The 16,744-nt window shown below is 44.8% G+C and overlaps 1 protein-coding gene across 2 annotated transcripts in view; it reads left to right on the forward strand.

The window, feature by feature from the left end:
• Itih5 (inter-alpha (globulin) inhibitor H5) overlaps positions 1 to 16,744 on the forward strand; it is a 102,994-nt gene that overhangs the window by 72,148 nt on the left and 14,102 nt on the right. For both annotated transcript variants that reach the window (XM_006497435.1, NM_172471.2), the window contains 3 exons: positions 9,320 to 9,488; positions 12,879 to 13,188; positions 14,837 to 15,396. In XM_006497435.1, coding sequence (XP_006497498.1) covers positions 9,320 to 9,488; positions 12,879 to 13,188; positions 14,837 to 15,396 — 1,039 coding nt within the window. The remainder of the gene's footprint in view (positions 1 to 9,319; positions 9,489 to 12,878; positions 13,189 to 14,836; positions 15,397 to 16,744) is intronic.

Genomic DNA, 16,744 nt, shown 5'->3' on the forward strand with positions numbered 1-16,744 from the left:
GAAAGCATGACAAGTCTGGAAGCTCTTCTCTGTAATCCCAGCAATCCGTAAGCAGGGGTAGACTGCTCTGCTTACAAATCACACTCTTGTAAAAGTACTTGAAGTCCAAGCTCTCCACTTTATCCAAGTACATTTTCACACTGTTTTGGGGGGGAAATGTACTATTGCAATCCTGTTACTTTGATTGTATATGGCTAAGTCACGGTGCTTTTCATCATGTTTGGTTCTTGAGAGTCTCTTTCCTGGAGGAAGACCACGTGATTGACAGACCAGGAGGTGGGTGGAGGCAGTGCATGCATAGTTTTCCCTCTCCACTCTGGAGCTCTGTGTGCCTTGGGTTCATTCCATTTTCTACTCTGCTTCTCAGTAATGGAGGCTGTTTGCATTGTATAAATTTCCTGATAACTTCTCTCTTCTATGGTTCTAATCAGACTTCCAGAATGTCTCAGACTTCTTTGTTTGGTTGCTCTAACCCATGTGCTTTAAGATATTTTTCTCGTGGGTTCGTTCACAAGGGCCATGGGTACCAATGGACAAGAAAATGTCAGCTTCTTGGTAAACATTTTAGAATGAGATGTATGTGGGACTGAGTGCAGGGACAACAGCACTGTTGTGCTGAAAACACAGTGTGGCTACTAACTCTTTCCCTTGAACTTGGGTTCATCTATGATGTCATGGGGGCACCTTGTCTTACACCCAACAACTCAGGACTTGTGGTACAAAAGCCTTCTGTGTCAATTATATCCTGTATGGTTTGACACAGACGCAGAGCTATTTAGGAAGAGCTGTGTCAGCGAGTACCCTGATGAAAGTGGTGAGGAGGCGTGGGCAACAGCTGGGCTTGGCATGGGCTCCACTGACCTCTCTCTGAGGGTCTTATTGAACACTGATCACCATTCACAGCACAATAGCCACCGTAGGGGAGAGCTTGTGCTTTTGAGAGATGTGCCAAGGGCCTGCAGCTGCATGGGTGTGGCTTTGCTGGGAAGATGGAAAGGGAGAGAAATCAAAGTTCCAACTCTCATCTCTAAGTGTAGCTTAGTGCAGTATCCACATCGCACAAGACAGAGCTGCCTGCAAGTGCTACCTCCCCTGGGACGGAAGGAGGATCAGGTCGCTGCATATCTAGGAGCCCAGCTATGCCTTCTATGGGGACCACTGAGGGATGCTTCTCATCACGTCCATGGGAGCAGGAAGGACCAAGGCCAACCATAGGGACTGTGGGAAGATTTGAAGCAGAGTTTGTGCTTTGGTTTATTTAGATTCTGGCTAATTCCTGGATGAATTTCATGGAGATTAAAAGGTTTACGTCATAGTTTACTTAAGGCAGACCTGGAATGGACTTCTGAGATGTTGTCTTAGAAGAAAATACTTCATTCTTCTTTTAATCCAAGGAAAGTACACACAGGATGAGAAGTTTGTCACAGTAGAACAGTGTTAGGCAGAGAATAATCTTTAACCTTTGATATTCTAAATAGCTAGGATTAGAAGAGATCTTGTCAAATAGCTATACCCAGGCCAAGGTTTAGCTTCACTAGGCAAATAAATATATTTATACCCATTTATTTGCACACAGACATTGTATTTATACTTTGCATATTTTTAAATATTTTTGCATATCTTTCTATATCCTTTTATACAAATACAGCCTGGAAGATTCAAGGTTTTTCCTGATGACATGCCTGGACAATGTTCACAGTTGGTCCTTATGTGTCAGCTGGTGCATGGATGGGTGTTGACTGTGGATCAGTACTATTGAAAACTAGCATATGTCCTTCTGTGGCCTCTTGCTGGCTGATCTCTCTAAGAGTTCTCTGTTCTCCTTAGCAGACTTTCCATGAATTCGTTATTTTTCTCTCTGAAGACATATCCATTTGGGTTTCTTGCCTTATCATAATTGTCCCCCTCTTTAGTATTCCCATCTCTCTCTGCAGTTGCTATACACATCTCTCTCTCTCCTCTGTGTCCCATTGTGGAATTTTACATTAAAAAGAACAGTGACCTATTGGAAGCATAAGTAACACTCTAACATCAGACACTTAACCCCTCTCCATAATCAGACTACCTCCACCTTAATTACCCTTTCCTCCTCTGAGACTCTATGGAACACATCAGAATTAGGGAGACAGGATGTAACTAGTTAGCCCAAGCTGCCTGAACCATGGAATTCTCTGCTTTAGCTCCAAGTAGTGGTATTATAAACATGTACCCACATACACGGCTTTAATTAATTTTGAATACCTGTTTGTGTTTGTGTATGTAGTGTGTGTGTGTGTGTGTGTGTGTGTGTGTGTGTGTGTGTGTTATGTGGGTGCACTATGTTCATGTAGAGCAGGGCATGTGTTCATATGGGAACATTGCTTGTTTTCCTGTGTATGAAGGCCAGAGGTCAACTTCAAGCATCCTTCTTCAGGAACTAGCCATGTTGCTTTGGGGACAGTCTTTTTTCTTTGTTTTGTTTTTGAGGCAAGGTCTCTGACTGGGACTTGATTAGGTTAGGATGTTTGGCCAGCAAGCTTCACATTCTCTCTCTTTCTCTCTCTCTCTCTCTCTCTCTCTCTCTCTCTCTGGAATAAGTGTAACATCAGACTTGCCTTTTTTATGTAGACTCTGAGGTTTATACTCAACTCTTTATGTTTGAACAGTAAGCACTTTACTGACTTTGGTTACCTATTCATGAATGAATTTAGGGGCACAATTGTTCCTTGTAGCACATTTTGGGGGTTCTCTGGCCTCTCTCCAATACAGAAGGCCCAGAGAGAGCTTTGAGAATAGAAGAAGAAATCTAAGACATGTGGTTTCCTGGGGTCTCTATCATTTTGTTCAGCCTTTAGAAGGGTGTTGGTAGGTGGTAGCCCACCTTGTCCATCACCTGTATCCAAACATATACATCTTAGTTACAACCTTGTCTGACCTGGCAGGAACCCGAAAGGGCATCCAGTTAGCCCCTCATGATTTACTCCTTCGCCTCTAGGACGGTTCCCAGGCTCATAGAAGCTTAGATTACACATTCTCTGCTCTCTGGACTTCCTCTGATCTTTCTGGCATGTATAACCCTGTTTCTGGACTGTATTCTTGGACAAAGGTTGACTAGGCTTCTGTTACTCTTCGCCATGTAAGTACGATGCAGAGAGAGGTCAGCATAAGCCCACTAACACTGAATCTGCTGTGTGGCCATTCACCATGTTCCTCCGGCGCCTCTAGATCCTTGTAGGGAAGGCAGAGATCTGAAGCTGATCAGTCCACCCAGTTGGAAAAAAGCCAGTCAAAGGTTAAGGGAGGGTAGAGAAGCTGCAAGCAGTTGCATTCGCTGTCTCTTAACTCCCTCTGGAATGGGTTGGGAGATCACCCTAGGCAGCTCTAGTGGGACTGGAAATGGAGCAACTGTCAGCTGCTGGCCTGCTTTCTCTTGGTGCAGAGGAGGATAGGTCACATCTGAGGCCTTAAAAGGTCACGAGGAATGATCAGTTCCTTATTCAAGAGGAAGATGAGGAGACGGAATAACCACAGAGAATGAATATTCAGCATGATGGGGAAAATACGCACTAAGGAGACATGCTGCTTAAGAGTCCCTAGAGATACCAGCACCTAAACAAACAACTGCGTTTCACAAGGATTCTTGAACCAGAGGCAGCTCCCAGTCCCTCCGAGCTAAGGAAAACAGCTGCATATTGTCTTTCTTGAGCACAGGCTTGCAGACCTTCCAGGAATCTAGCTAGATGCTTTATTTGGGAAATGATACCTGTCTCATGTTCATGCTAGGTGAGCTAGCTGTTAAAGAAAAGACAAGCAAGGAGCCTGGCATGAGCTGTTCCCTGCCTGGGGCCACTGTGTGAGTGTTGGGACTCCCCACCCACATCAGCAGAGTGCAGACATCTAACTACTTATAGTATATTCTTACTATAGCTTGTGCCTCAGTCATTGTGAGCTTACCACTCATGTTTCTCAGTGATGAGACATCTCTCAATACTATCCGATCTTGTTTCGTGCACCAGTTTCTTTCCCTATTGAAATGATAAAGCACTCTGACAAAAGCAACTTAAGAGAGAAGGGTTTATTCTGGCACACAGTTCAAGGGTATTTTAGCTCATACCATGACAGGCAGGGCAAGTGGCCAGACCTTGAAGCAGCTAATCACATCCCATCCATTGTCAACAAGCAGGGTGATGAAAGCTTGTTAGGCTCAGTTCTCCTTCATTTATACAGACCTGGCTCCCATTGGATGAGTCTTCCCACCTGAATTAATGTAATCACAGTAATTGTCCGTGGGCACGCCCAGAGGCCCATCTCCCAGACAATTATAGATTCTTACATTCATCATATTCCCTAACAATGTTGTGTCTCTGGCTATTTCCTCTCTGTTTCTAAATGAATTTTCTTCTTCTCCTCCTTCTCCTTCTCCTTCTCCTTCTTCTTCTTCTTCTTCTTCTTTGTCTTCCTCTTCCTCTTCCTCCTCCTCTTCTTCTTCTTCCTCGTCCTTCTCCTCGTCCTCGTCCTCGTCCTCCTCCTCCTCCTCCTCCTCCTCCTCCTCTTCTTCTTCTTCTTTGTCTTCCTCTTCCTCCTCCTTCTCCTCCTCCTCCTCCTCTTCCTCCTCTTCCTCCTCCTCCTCTTCTTCTTCTTCTTCTTCTTCTTCTTCTTCTTCTTCTTCTTCTTCTTCTTCTTCTTCTTCCTCTTCCTCCTCCTTCTCCTCCTCCTCCTCTTCCTCCTCTTCCTCCTCCTCCTCTTCTTCTTCTTCTTCTTCTTCTTCTTCTTCTTCTTCTTCTTCTTCTTCTTCTCCTCTTTTGTTTCTGTTGTTCTCCCTCTTACAGACACAGACACACACAGTCACACACACACACACACACACTAGAAATGTTCAAAGTACCCTACAGCATACCAGCACCCTGTAACCATTGACAGTGATTAATGCTAGCTGAATGGGATTGTATGAGTTTTACGTTTCTCTTCTGTTCTTACAAAAATGAAGAGCAATATGGCATGGTGACATGCACCTTTAATTCTACAACTCAGAAGTCAAAGGAAGGAAGGGGCAGAAAAAGCCCTGTGTTTCTGCAGTAGGCAGAGGATATATAGTGAGATTCAGAAAGAGGAGGAGGGGGGGAAGGAGGAGTAGGAGGGGGGAGGAGGAGGAGGAAGAGGAATAGGAAGAAATGAAGAGAAGGAGGAAGAGGAAGAGGAAGAGGAGCCACCATCACTGCTACAACTACCAGACATGAGTAGAAGCTCAACACTGGTGAGGTGGAAGCAGGAGAATCCGTGAGTTGAAGGCCAGTCTGAGCTACAGACCAGATTACAGGCTATCTTAGGCTACATGCCTTGTCTCAAATAAGGTTATGCAAGCAGGTGTGTAAGTTAATAAACAAAATGAAATACAACAGCAAACAGAGAACACTCAGATTACAATCCTGAGGATATCTAGAAAGAAGAGCTGAAATTCCAGGATTGGGAGCTGAAGGATTTGGGGGCTGTAGGTGGGGCAGGAATAACATTGGACACAACAGCCACAGTTGTCAGTTGGGCTTCAGGGTTTCTGAAGGTTTCTTTGCCCAGGAGAGAGAGAAGAACAAAGGACAACAGATTTGAGAAAGAAGATGAAGTTTCCAGTTTTCAATACATTGAGTCTAAGCTGTCCAAGGGTCCTTCCTGCCTAGAGAACTGATTGGCAAGTTGTCCTCAATTTAGAGAGAAGTGCATTCCAGAGGTGAATCTCGAAGTCTTGGAGAAAAGAATTGGTAGCTGTAAACCTGAATAAAGATAAATTTGTTGTGGGAAAGAGTGAGGTCTGAGAGCCAAGTTGGGAATTTGGCTAAAGAAGACATCCTATGACTCTTCCATCAAAAGGAGTAATGAGAAAGCCCCGAGGGAGACGATGGAAACACCAGAGAAAGGGAGGGGACCTCCAGAAGCCAGAGCAAATCAGGCTTTATGAAGGATGTGCCTTCATAAAAGAACATCTCACAGATGTCTCTGAGGAAGTGCTGACTGTGTATTGTCTCAGGAAGCTCAGCCATGTTTCCTGGTGATGGGAGTCAGAACATGGAAAGGAAAAAGAACCCTCTGCATCAATGGTCTGCTGTTGAGAGAAGGCTTTGAGCCAGGAGGAGGGGAAGAGACAGAACACAGGGACTTTCCTAGCTTTATGGGGTTTAATAGATGCTTCTGTGCTTCTCTTTTCCTGGAAGAACCGGAAGTAGGAGACAGCTCTGGGAAGGGCGAGGAGTTGGACTGAGGGTGACAGCCCCAAGAAAGGGCAAGGAGATAGTCTTAATGAAATACTCCCATTGTTCTTGTTCCTGGGTGGATGTGGAATTCCTGCAGTGCTTCTGCATGGATGTTACAGAGGACGAATCCATTTGCTGCTGCCAAAAAAAAACCCGCCCAAAAAAAGACCCACAGAGAAAGGAGGAGAGCCTGGCAGGCGAGTTGGAACAGTTACCAAGATAAGCTGCACACTGGAAAGGCTCTAACCCAATGTACTTGGCTTCCAATGGTTTTGGAGCTGCAGATCCCACTGTCTTGGATCCCAGCGTGAGTCCTGGCACAAGACTTCCTATGTTCTAATCATGTCTCCTGTGTGACACAATTCTTAAGTACTCTGCACCCAAGTTGCGTTATACAAATAGGAATACTGATTAGAGGTTTTACCACAGATGACGAGGACTGAGCCAGCCAATCATCTGAGCAGAAATGGTAGCTGTTAAAATCATCATCATTATCATCAACATCACCATCACCTGCTTCTCCTTCCTCTTCCTCCTCCTCCTCCCCCTCCTCCCCTCCCTCCTCCTCCTTATCCTTCTTCTTATCCTCATCCTCTTTTATACTTCTGGCAATGTCTTTAGACTCTGCTGCTTTTTCAGGCCTCCAGAATGACGACATGGTGGGAATGTACAGAACAGTAACTCAGCAAGGAACACCAGGGAGCTGGACAAAGCACGATCGGGCCAGAAGATCTCAGCTCACTGAGCTCCGTGGGAGAGGGTGTAATGGAGAGTTGTAAATGCAGACACACCCATTCTAGTTTTCTGCAGTGGATTTTGGAGGTTCCTTTGGAATACAAGAGTTGGATTGTGAGATCTTAAGTGAGCACCTAGTTACAGGATGGAAAGCTGGCTGGGGAGTGAGGAAGAGGGAGACATTCAGAAGGGAGACTTGGAAAGTGGTGGGAAGTTTTCCACGGATGGAGAGGCAGAAGGTACAGTAACTGTCTGGATCCAGGATATGAATCAAGGTCCACAACACTCAGGGAAAGGCCAGGAGAATGCTAGAGCAGACATACAATCTGTATCACCCATTATTCTTCCTCCATCCCCGGAAGCCAGTGCTTCTCTGAATTCTCCTCGTGTGTCTCACTGGGAACCAAACAATAGCAAAGGCATCAAGCATCAGCTCTACTCCGTTCTGAGCATAGTTCATCTTGTTCCTGATTTAATAATGTTCATGAAGGATGAGGCAGGCTTGTCATCCCAGTTCTACTGATGGGATAACTTCGGGGCAGCCATGTTCCTTCCCAGGGCTGAACCAAGGGTAAATAATGTGCCCAGGGTCCTTGCTATGGCACGTATGCAATGCATATTCTTAACTTCATACTGGGTTTCTTTAAACATCTGATGACAGTACTCATGAGACATGGCAGTGTTTGTCACAAATCCTCCTCTCCCCCTCGCTCCCCTCCCCTCCTTCCTATTTGCTCCCCCTTTCCCACTAACTCTCTCTCCACTTTCAGGAACAACGTCTTACCATATGACCTTAGCCTCAGTCCTGGCACTACCACTGGGTTCTGGGATTACAAGTGTGTAGCACCATGCCCAGTTTCAGATTCATTTCCTTATAGCATATCCCCATGTCACTCTGGTTCAGAGAGTTTGTAATATTTTAAAATCCCACAACAGCACCCAAAGAAATGACTCAGTGGATAAAGATTCTTCCCACCAAACCTGATAAGCTGAGTTCCAACCCTGGGGTCCATATGATGGGAGGAGAGAACTACGCACACAAATTGTCCTTTGACCTCTACACTTGACATTGCATGAGAACACACACCTTATCCCCACACACAAACAAATACATGTAATAAAATCTCTGAAAAGATAATAATGTCTTAGTCATTGTTCTATTGCTGTGAAGAGACACCATGACCATGGCAACTCTTATAAAAGAAAACATTTAATTGGGGCTGACTTACAGTTCAGAGGTTTAGTCCACTCTCATCATGGCAGGAAGCATGGTGGCAGACAGACAGACAGACGCGGTGCTGGAGAGAAGCTGATCATCTACATCCTGATCTGTAGGCAGCAGGAAGAGAGCTACTAGGCCTAGCTTGAGCTTTTGAAACCTCGGATCCTACCCACAGTAACACACTTCCTCCAATGAGGTCACACCTACTCCAATGAGGTCACACCTACTCCAATGAGGTCACAGCTCCTGGTAGTTTCAAATGATGCCACTCCCTATGAGTCTATGGGGACCATTTTCACTCAAACTACCATAAATATATTCCTAGTATCTTTAATTTTATAATTTGTTAAATATTAAGTCATTCATTCACCAGTACACCCTTGTCTGTTGCTTCCTGGTTGTTACTGGGTAGTAGGATTGGTACTGAAACCCACCTACTGAAAATTTAACGTCAGTTAAGGGGAAAGGCATAAAATAAGCTGCCATTACTCTGAAATGTGCTTGATGGCAGGAGTGTATTAAGTCAAGGACCAGCTAGAGAGAGGAATGGTGGGCCTCCTTGGAGCAGTGAGGAAACGTTCATAGTGGAACTTAGCCACCTTTCTGGAAATGACAAATGGCTTCTTGGTGAAAGATATGGACAAAGTGACACAGGAAAACATTCTAGTTCAGGAGAATCATGTTTGGGGTCTGTGAGATGGCCCAGAAAGGTAAAAATTACTATTTGCTACTGAATCCAGTAACTTGAGTTCAATCCACAAGACTCATGGTGGAAAGAGAAAACGTCCACAAAATGTCTTCGGACATCGGCTCATGTGATAATGTCAAGTGTGAGTTCACATACATACTCATGCACACATAAGCACATGTACAACAATCAAACCTTCATTTAAGAGTTTTGAAAGATGTCAGTTGTGAAGACTCGGTGACCTGATACACTATGGTTGGTAGCAGTATCCAACCTAGTGTTGAGTGAAACACTCATGACCTCTATCCAGCTGTCACATAGTTAGACCATGTTCCAGCAGGGCAGACATTAAGTATAAACCCTGAAGCTGGTCCTAGTAGTCAGTTTCTAAGTCAGGGGACATGTGGGCAAATGGGCTCAGAGGTGACCAGTTTGCACTTTGTCTTCGCCTAGACCAGGGAGGCTCTCGTCACAATTCTCAATGACCTCCGACCCCAGGATCGCTTCAATATCATTGGGTTCTCCAATCGGATTAAAATGTGGAAGGACCACTTACTACCAGTGACTCCTGACAACATTAGGAATGGCAAGATCTACATGTACCATCTGTCACCCACTGGAGGTAAGAATGATTCCTGACAGCCCTTCTATCCAGCTTTGGCATGACCATACACTCATTCTCTGCAAAGAGACAAGACTTTGGGAGTTGGCGCTGATACTAACAGAAGAAGCAATGATAATTTCCCCAGGTGTCTATGTCTCCGAGTGGGTAAATTCTCATTTCCTAGACCATAAGTTAATCATGACAAGTAACAGTTGGAAAATCCATCCACAATATGGATCCTGAAGTTGGTTTTGGCAAATTGTTCTTGGTTGGGGAATATTTTGAGGCTTTTAAATTTTTTCTTGTATGTGTGTATTACTATAAATTGATACCACCTACGTGGAGGTGCCAATGGAAAACAGAAGAGGGCATGCAGTCCCCTGGAGTTGGAGTGGCAGGCAGTTGTGAGTCACCTGACATGAGCCTTGGGAACTGAACTTGGCTCTTCTGGAAGAACAGGAAGTGATCTTAACTGCTGAGCCATCTCTCCCTTGATGGAAACTTGAAGCCAAGTGCATGACCCAGAATATTGTATGTGCTCAAGCAATGGCAGATGTAACTGCCCTGTATGGTCTTGCCTGAGCTGTAGCAATGGTGAGTGAGCATCAGTCTCAGATGCTCTGGGCTGTGCTATGGATGTGCAGTGGGAGGAGGCAAGGGCTGCACTTGAAGTCACTGCATGCATACCTCAAATGCTGCACCGGGTATATGTGCAGAAGACTGAGACAGGGGCATGAAGGCAGCAACACAGTTTCTAAAACTAGTGAACAGCCCACTGTGTTGTATGTTGTTCCTTTCTTTAAAAAGAAAAACATCTTAAATTTATTATTACTGGGGAGAGGTGTACATATGACCATGGTGGCCATATAGTAGTTAGAGGGCTTCTTTGAAGAGTTAATTCTCTCCTTCAGCATTTGTGGGTTCTGGAAACTTAATTCAGGTTGTCAGACTCGCATAGCAAATGTCTTGACTTGAAGAGCCTTCGCACCAGTCCCCCGTACCAGACCCTTTCCCAAGGACAGCTACATTGTCTTGTAGAGTTCCCATGTCTTTTAATTCTACTATCACTATCTGGAAATACTGCCAAACACACCCGTCAGCCTTTCCCCATGTGAAGATTGCCAAATTCATCATTTCTTATCCAAAACAGAGGCCCAAATTCCCACCTAAACTCCTTGTTTAACTTGTGACACATGGCCAGCACCTTGACTTATGCTGGCATTTTCTAACAGTTACCAGAACTGTTTTATCATTAGGCATTGGAAATAAAAGGTTAGGTTTAATATTATAGTTATTACCTATTAAAATAAAGTGGTTCGTTTTTATGACCCCCCCTAAGGCTCAGCATGCTGCTTAGTGCCTGATGCAGGCTTGGTGATTATCTGCTGATTTAAATGTGTGCTAGTGAATACCACTATGCTTACTATTAACATAATAGTTTAGTGTCTCACAGAGGCAATAAACATCTTAGAAAAGAGCTGATATGTAATATGTTCACTTAGAACCCAAACCTAAGAATCCCTATTTGTTTCCTCCCTCCTTCCTTGTCTCTCCCCTCCCTCCCTTCCTCTCCTTCTCCTTCCCCTCCCTGTTTGTATGTACCACCTGTGTGCAAGTGCCTACGTAGGCCAAAAGAGGGCACTATTCCTCCGGACAGTTAGGAGCTGCCTGATATGGGTGCTAGAATCTGAAGTGTGTCCTCTTCAAGAGCCATAGAAGCTCTTAACCATGAATCTATCTCTTGCTCTTTTTATCCTTGACCCTTCATTGCCTGTCCCTTCCTGGAGAGCATCAGAGGGCTCCACATTCTCAATGAATTGTTCTTTCAAGGTTGGAGCATAGCTTCTGGAGCTTGCTTTCCTGGATTTGAACCTAGCTCCACCCTTTGTTAGCCATTTGCCTCTTTCCTCGTCCATAAAATGAGAGGGTGGATGGTAGCCCGACTGTCACAGTGAGAGAGTTAAACTCTTCCAAGTGTGTTGAAGGGCCAGAGCAGATACGGGCTCTGTTCTCCTTAAGATCAAATGTGCCGTTTACTTTTTACCCAAATGTAGTTCTCCTTCTGGTACTGGAGCATCCAGTGAGCTCTCTGTGGAATGGTTGGGCAGCTGCGTAGGACTCTGCTGTGGGGAGAGCCCAGTGCTGATGAGCACACAGAAGACGCCCTGCCTCAGCACAGCCATCATTCTGAGACCTGATGGGCCTCGCGTGTATGTGTGCAAGCACGAAAGCCAAAGCTACGTTTCTGCCCTGGCTCTCCTGGCCTCTAGGAGAGGAAGAGACTTGGCACTATTAGTGCTGAATAAAGAGAATACAGATGCTTGCTACATGTTCATGGCCACACACGCAAAGCTGAGATGAAATTACACATGATTAAAAAAATCAAAAGACAAATCAATGGCTCAAAGAATCTCTGGGTTCTGTTTCGGCTGCATCTTTTGCACCTGTCTGTACTCTGCACTCTAGCGACGACTTGTAAGGTGTATCTGTCACTAGAACAGGTTATCTACTTTTCTTCTTTTGTTTATTGTTTTTCTCTTTTGAGACAGTCTCGATGTCTAGGGTGACCTCAAACTCTCAATAATCCTCCTGCCTCTGCTTCCTGAATGCTGGGAATATACATATACATCACTGCATCCAGCTTCTAGTCTGTTTTAAGGACAGAACGCAATGAGGGAAATAATTTGGTTCTTCTAAACATGGTACATTTTCCCATTCCAACACACCATACATTTTACTAAAAACAGTATTTAGAATGTAAAAACATTTTGATATATATATTTTATCTCATGCCAATTACAAAAAAAAAAGCCCAATTAGTTAAAATGAGGGGGTTTGGTATATACATTTTATCTCAAGCCTCTAGAAGGACTCATTGAAAGAAACAGATGTCTGACATTACGGCAAGAACACCATCCTCCTGATGGTGTGTCGGGGGCTGACAAGTTGAATGGAATTTTTAGGCAATCCAGAAACACTACTACAGCAGGCTCTTACCCCTCAGCCAATCAACTGCCAATTTCTCCACACACCAGGCAAACAGTTGTTTAGCATCTGCTCAAATCACTGTCTAGCCACTTTAATCAGAGATGCTGATGACAAACACCTTTGCAGGGGAGAGTTACAAGGGTGGTGTGTGTGTGTGTGTGTGTGTGTGTGTGTGTGTGTGTGTGTGTGTGTGTGTGTGTGTGTGTGTTTATACCTCCCTGGTCACAGGAGAAGGTTTTTACAGTAGGATAATTCCAGATCACTTACAAAATAGTTAGCAAACGCTTGTCAGATTCTCAAAAAGTCACCACCACTATATCTAAGTCCTACCCAGAGTCTGAATGTCTGAAGGTTAGCTGCAGCCGTGAGTGTGCATTCAGAGGTAGAAGCCATGAATTGTCCTGTGTTAATGTCCTACAGGCACAGACATCAATGGGGCCCTTCAGGCTGCCATCAAACTGCTCAACAACTACGTGGCCCAGAATGACATTGAAGACCGAAGTGTGTCCCTCATCATCTTCCTCACCGATGGGAAACCCACCTTTGGGGAGACCAATACCCTCAAGATTCTCAGCAACACCAAGGAAGCCACCAGAGGTCAGATCTGCATCTTCACCGTTGGCATTGGCGATGACGTGGACTTCAAACTGTTAGAGAAACTCTCGCTGGAGAACTGCGGTCTCACGAGGCGTGTTCATGAGGAGGACAAGGCGGGCGCACAGCTCATCGGGTCTGTTGTCTGTCTTCTCGTAACCAGGGGTTGAGGGTAGACGTAGTAAGAACCCAGAACTAAGGGTGACTTTTTCTGGGCCTTATTCTCTCATCTCCCAGAAATGAAGACAGTTCATTGCATTAAGGAATGTTACCGTGGGGTTTATTCTTATATTTAAAATTATCTCTTTTGTAGCACTGGTAATTGAGCCCATGGACTTATGTATACAAAACAAATATTCACTTACCAGTGATCTAGCCCCTCTGTTATTTTTGTTTGAGATGTGGATCTTGCTAAGTTCCCCCAAATGGCCTTGAATTCGTTATCCTGCTGTCTCTGACCCTACAGTATTTGGTAATTCTTGCATGTACTACTATGCCTGGCTCATAACATTTTTTTGAAAGCAGTCAGATTTGAGTTTAATATGTGACTTTAGGTAGGCTTTGAAGGCTGTCTCTGCCTCAGTTTCCTCTTCTGCAAAATGAGGATTATAGATGATGACAGTTTAATGGGCAGACTTGTAGAGCCATGCATTTTCTATATTCATCATCTCCTATGATCTTCACAAATATCTAGAAGATAGTAGATAAAAATAGAAGTTGAGATGCCCCACGGACACATCTAGCTGTAATGGCTCACTAAGTGGTTTGTGTGAGTCTCCTTAATGGTTGCTAAAGGTTAGTCTCTGTTCTTGTATTCAGGGACCAAGTGGGGCTCTGTGCCCCACTTCCTTAGGCATTATTCTTATCTGCAGTGTTGAAATTGAGTCACTGTCATTTGTGATCTCTAGACCCAACAGAAAGAAAAGAAACAGAAGCGAACATGGGCTGTTTTACTCCAAGCACGTGTCTTGGAACTAGTTATAACTAGTTCTAGTTATATTGCAGGGGTGAAACCATGATCTCATGGCATAGCTGTCCACAACAGACACTGAGGGTTTTCCTTTGTAGGCAGATGGGCACATGCCCGGTTAGAAAATGTCAGTGAGTCTGAAAGAGATACACGTACTGTCTCAGGCTTAAGGATGACATTTGAGGAAATGGAGCCATGTGTCCTAAAGCAAGGAAGAGGACACAGACCCCCCCCCCCCATGGCCCTCAGTTTCTAGATCTCTGGAAGGGAGATGTTAATAGTAGCATCGCTCCTTAGCCAGAAGCAGCCACGTAACAGGCCCACAGGAAATGCTAATGGAAGGAAACACTACACCACACAAAAGCACTATCTAAAGTCCAGACTGGCTTTCCCAAGTTTAATGTTCTGCCCCCAAAACCTTCATATAGTTCAATTTAAACAGCAAATTGTAAATAGCACTTTGAGAAACTTAGGTGTGTTCAACGGAAATTTATCAGTTGTTTTGAGGAATTTTAGGATTGTATCAAATGAAGACTGTTTCAAGAAAGTAAGGGTCGGTTAGGCAGTGGGAAATTTTGATCGATTCTAAGGAGGCTGCTGTCTTCCTTCCTCTGCAGACCTGGAAGACCTCTCAGCTCTGTGTCACTCATTAGAGGAACTCAGGTCACTGTTGTGCCATCTGCTGTTAAAATGCCTAACAATGCAGTGTGGAATGTGATCATGTGCATAGTCAGACCCATACTCTGGGAGAGCCTGGTTTCCCTCAGGACTGACGCCCAGCCAGACCTTGATTCTCTCTGTCCTACCTCTGCAGGTTCTATGATGAGATCCGGACCCCGCTTCTTTCTGACATCCGCATAGATTATCCTCCTGACGTAGTAGAGCATGCCACCAAGACCCTGTTCCCTAACTACTTCAATGGCTCTGAGATAGTGATTGCAGGGAAGATGGTGGACAAGAAGTTTGATCAACTGCATGTGGAGGTCACTGCCAGCAACAGTAAGAAATTTGTCATCCTAAAAAGAGACATCCCCGTGGAGTTCCGGAAGATGGGGAATGATGTCTCAGTCACACCTGGCTCAGCCAGAGATGGCGGGAAGGACCTAAACCACATTGAGCGACTTTGGAGCTACCTCACTGTGAAGGAGCTGCTAAGCTCCTGGAGGCAGAGCAACAGTGAGCAAGAGAAAGAGCAGCTGAGGCAGAAGGCCCAGGACTTAGCCTTGAACTATCATTTCCTCACCCCCTTCACCTCCATGAAGCTGAGGAAGCCAGGGCTCCGCACAAACCAGCTGGAGGACACCTATGGCATGTCTGCAGCTACAGGACCTGCGACCGTGGTGCAGAACCTTCGAGAGGCCGGCAAGCAGCCAGGTAGCACAGCCTCAGGGGTGGCCGGCGTGTAAGAGCTAATTCCTTGTAAGGCCAAGGGAACCTCAAAGGAAGTTTGGTTTATTCTTTATCATATTGTGTTGTAAACAATGACCCTATATGAAAGGCACAGTCACCAGATGCTACCTCAAACAGCTATACTTGTTCTAAACTGTAGCTCCCAAGAGCGTGAAAAAGAATGGCAAGAGGCTGAGAAACGTTGCCCACTGAAGTCAGCTCATCAGACTGAAGCCGAAAGACAGTGAGTTTGAGCCCGGCCTGGGCTGTGTAGTAAGATCTTGTCTCAACAAAACAGAAATACATATTGTTTATACACATTTTAAAAAGCCAACATGTGCACTCTTGAAAATTCACGATTTACACACCACTCATTTTGATGAGAGTTAACAGAATTCTTAGTGACAGGAAAAAATTTAAACTAAAGCCAAGGGCCACATCATCAGTATGACCACCATGTGGCAAGTGGCCTGGTTTTTAATGGGTAACATCTTTATAGTTCTTGTCAAATTTCCATCTCCTAGAAAGGAGCCTGAAGTTTTAGCCAGTCCCTTCTAGAATCACACAAATGCTGGCTAATTTAATTCTCACATTAAACTCTTGACAAGCACTTACAAAGGTAGAGGGAACATGAAGTTCGGATCCACAGACCCTCCCAAGCAGCTAGGACAGACTTGGGGACCTCCCCGAGAGTACAGTCACTTGCCTGTAGATGGGGACAATGGGAAATTCCATGAAGGAATATTGCTAGCAGTGAATACGAAGCCAGGTGTCCTTTAGCATAGAATGGGTGTTCTATTAATACGGCATGCCTCTCCCATTGGGTGTGTAGTCCTGGAACTGTATGGAGGCTTTCAGGGTTTTCAGCACAAGCTGTTTCCCGTCTCAGACAGACGAAGCATCTGCTGGCAAAGCCAGTGAGACTCTTGTCTTGGTCTACTTTCATGGAATGTTATTGCATTGAGTTTACTTATTGTGAGAGTGTGTTCCTGTGGGGAGGGGTAAAGGTAGGGAAGGGTGGTGCGCAGGATACAAGTCAGAGGACAATGTGAGGGGCTGTTTCCCCTCCACTGTGTGGGTCTCACGTATTGAATTCAGATTATCAGGCTTGGTGACGAGGTGAGTGACTTTGCCTGCCCAGTCATCTCACTGGCCCTGGATCATTTTTGGGGGTGGGGAATCTTTTTAGTTCTTGCTTTTGTCTTTGTTTTGTTATTTGATACAGGGTTGCACTCTAGAGCCTGGGCTTGCCTGGAATTTATGATCTTTGGCTTTTTAATTCTCATAGTTATTATAAATGTATCCGAAAGCTGCTGTGTATTTCTTATCTCCA

The sequence above is a fragment of the Mus musculus genome, chromosome 2 (genome assembly GCF_000001635.26).
Source record: "Mus musculus strain C57BL/6J chromosome 2, GRCm38.p6 C57BL/6J".
Lineage (NCBI taxonomy): Eukaryota > Metazoa > Chordata > Mammalia > Rodentia > Muridae > Mus > Mus musculus.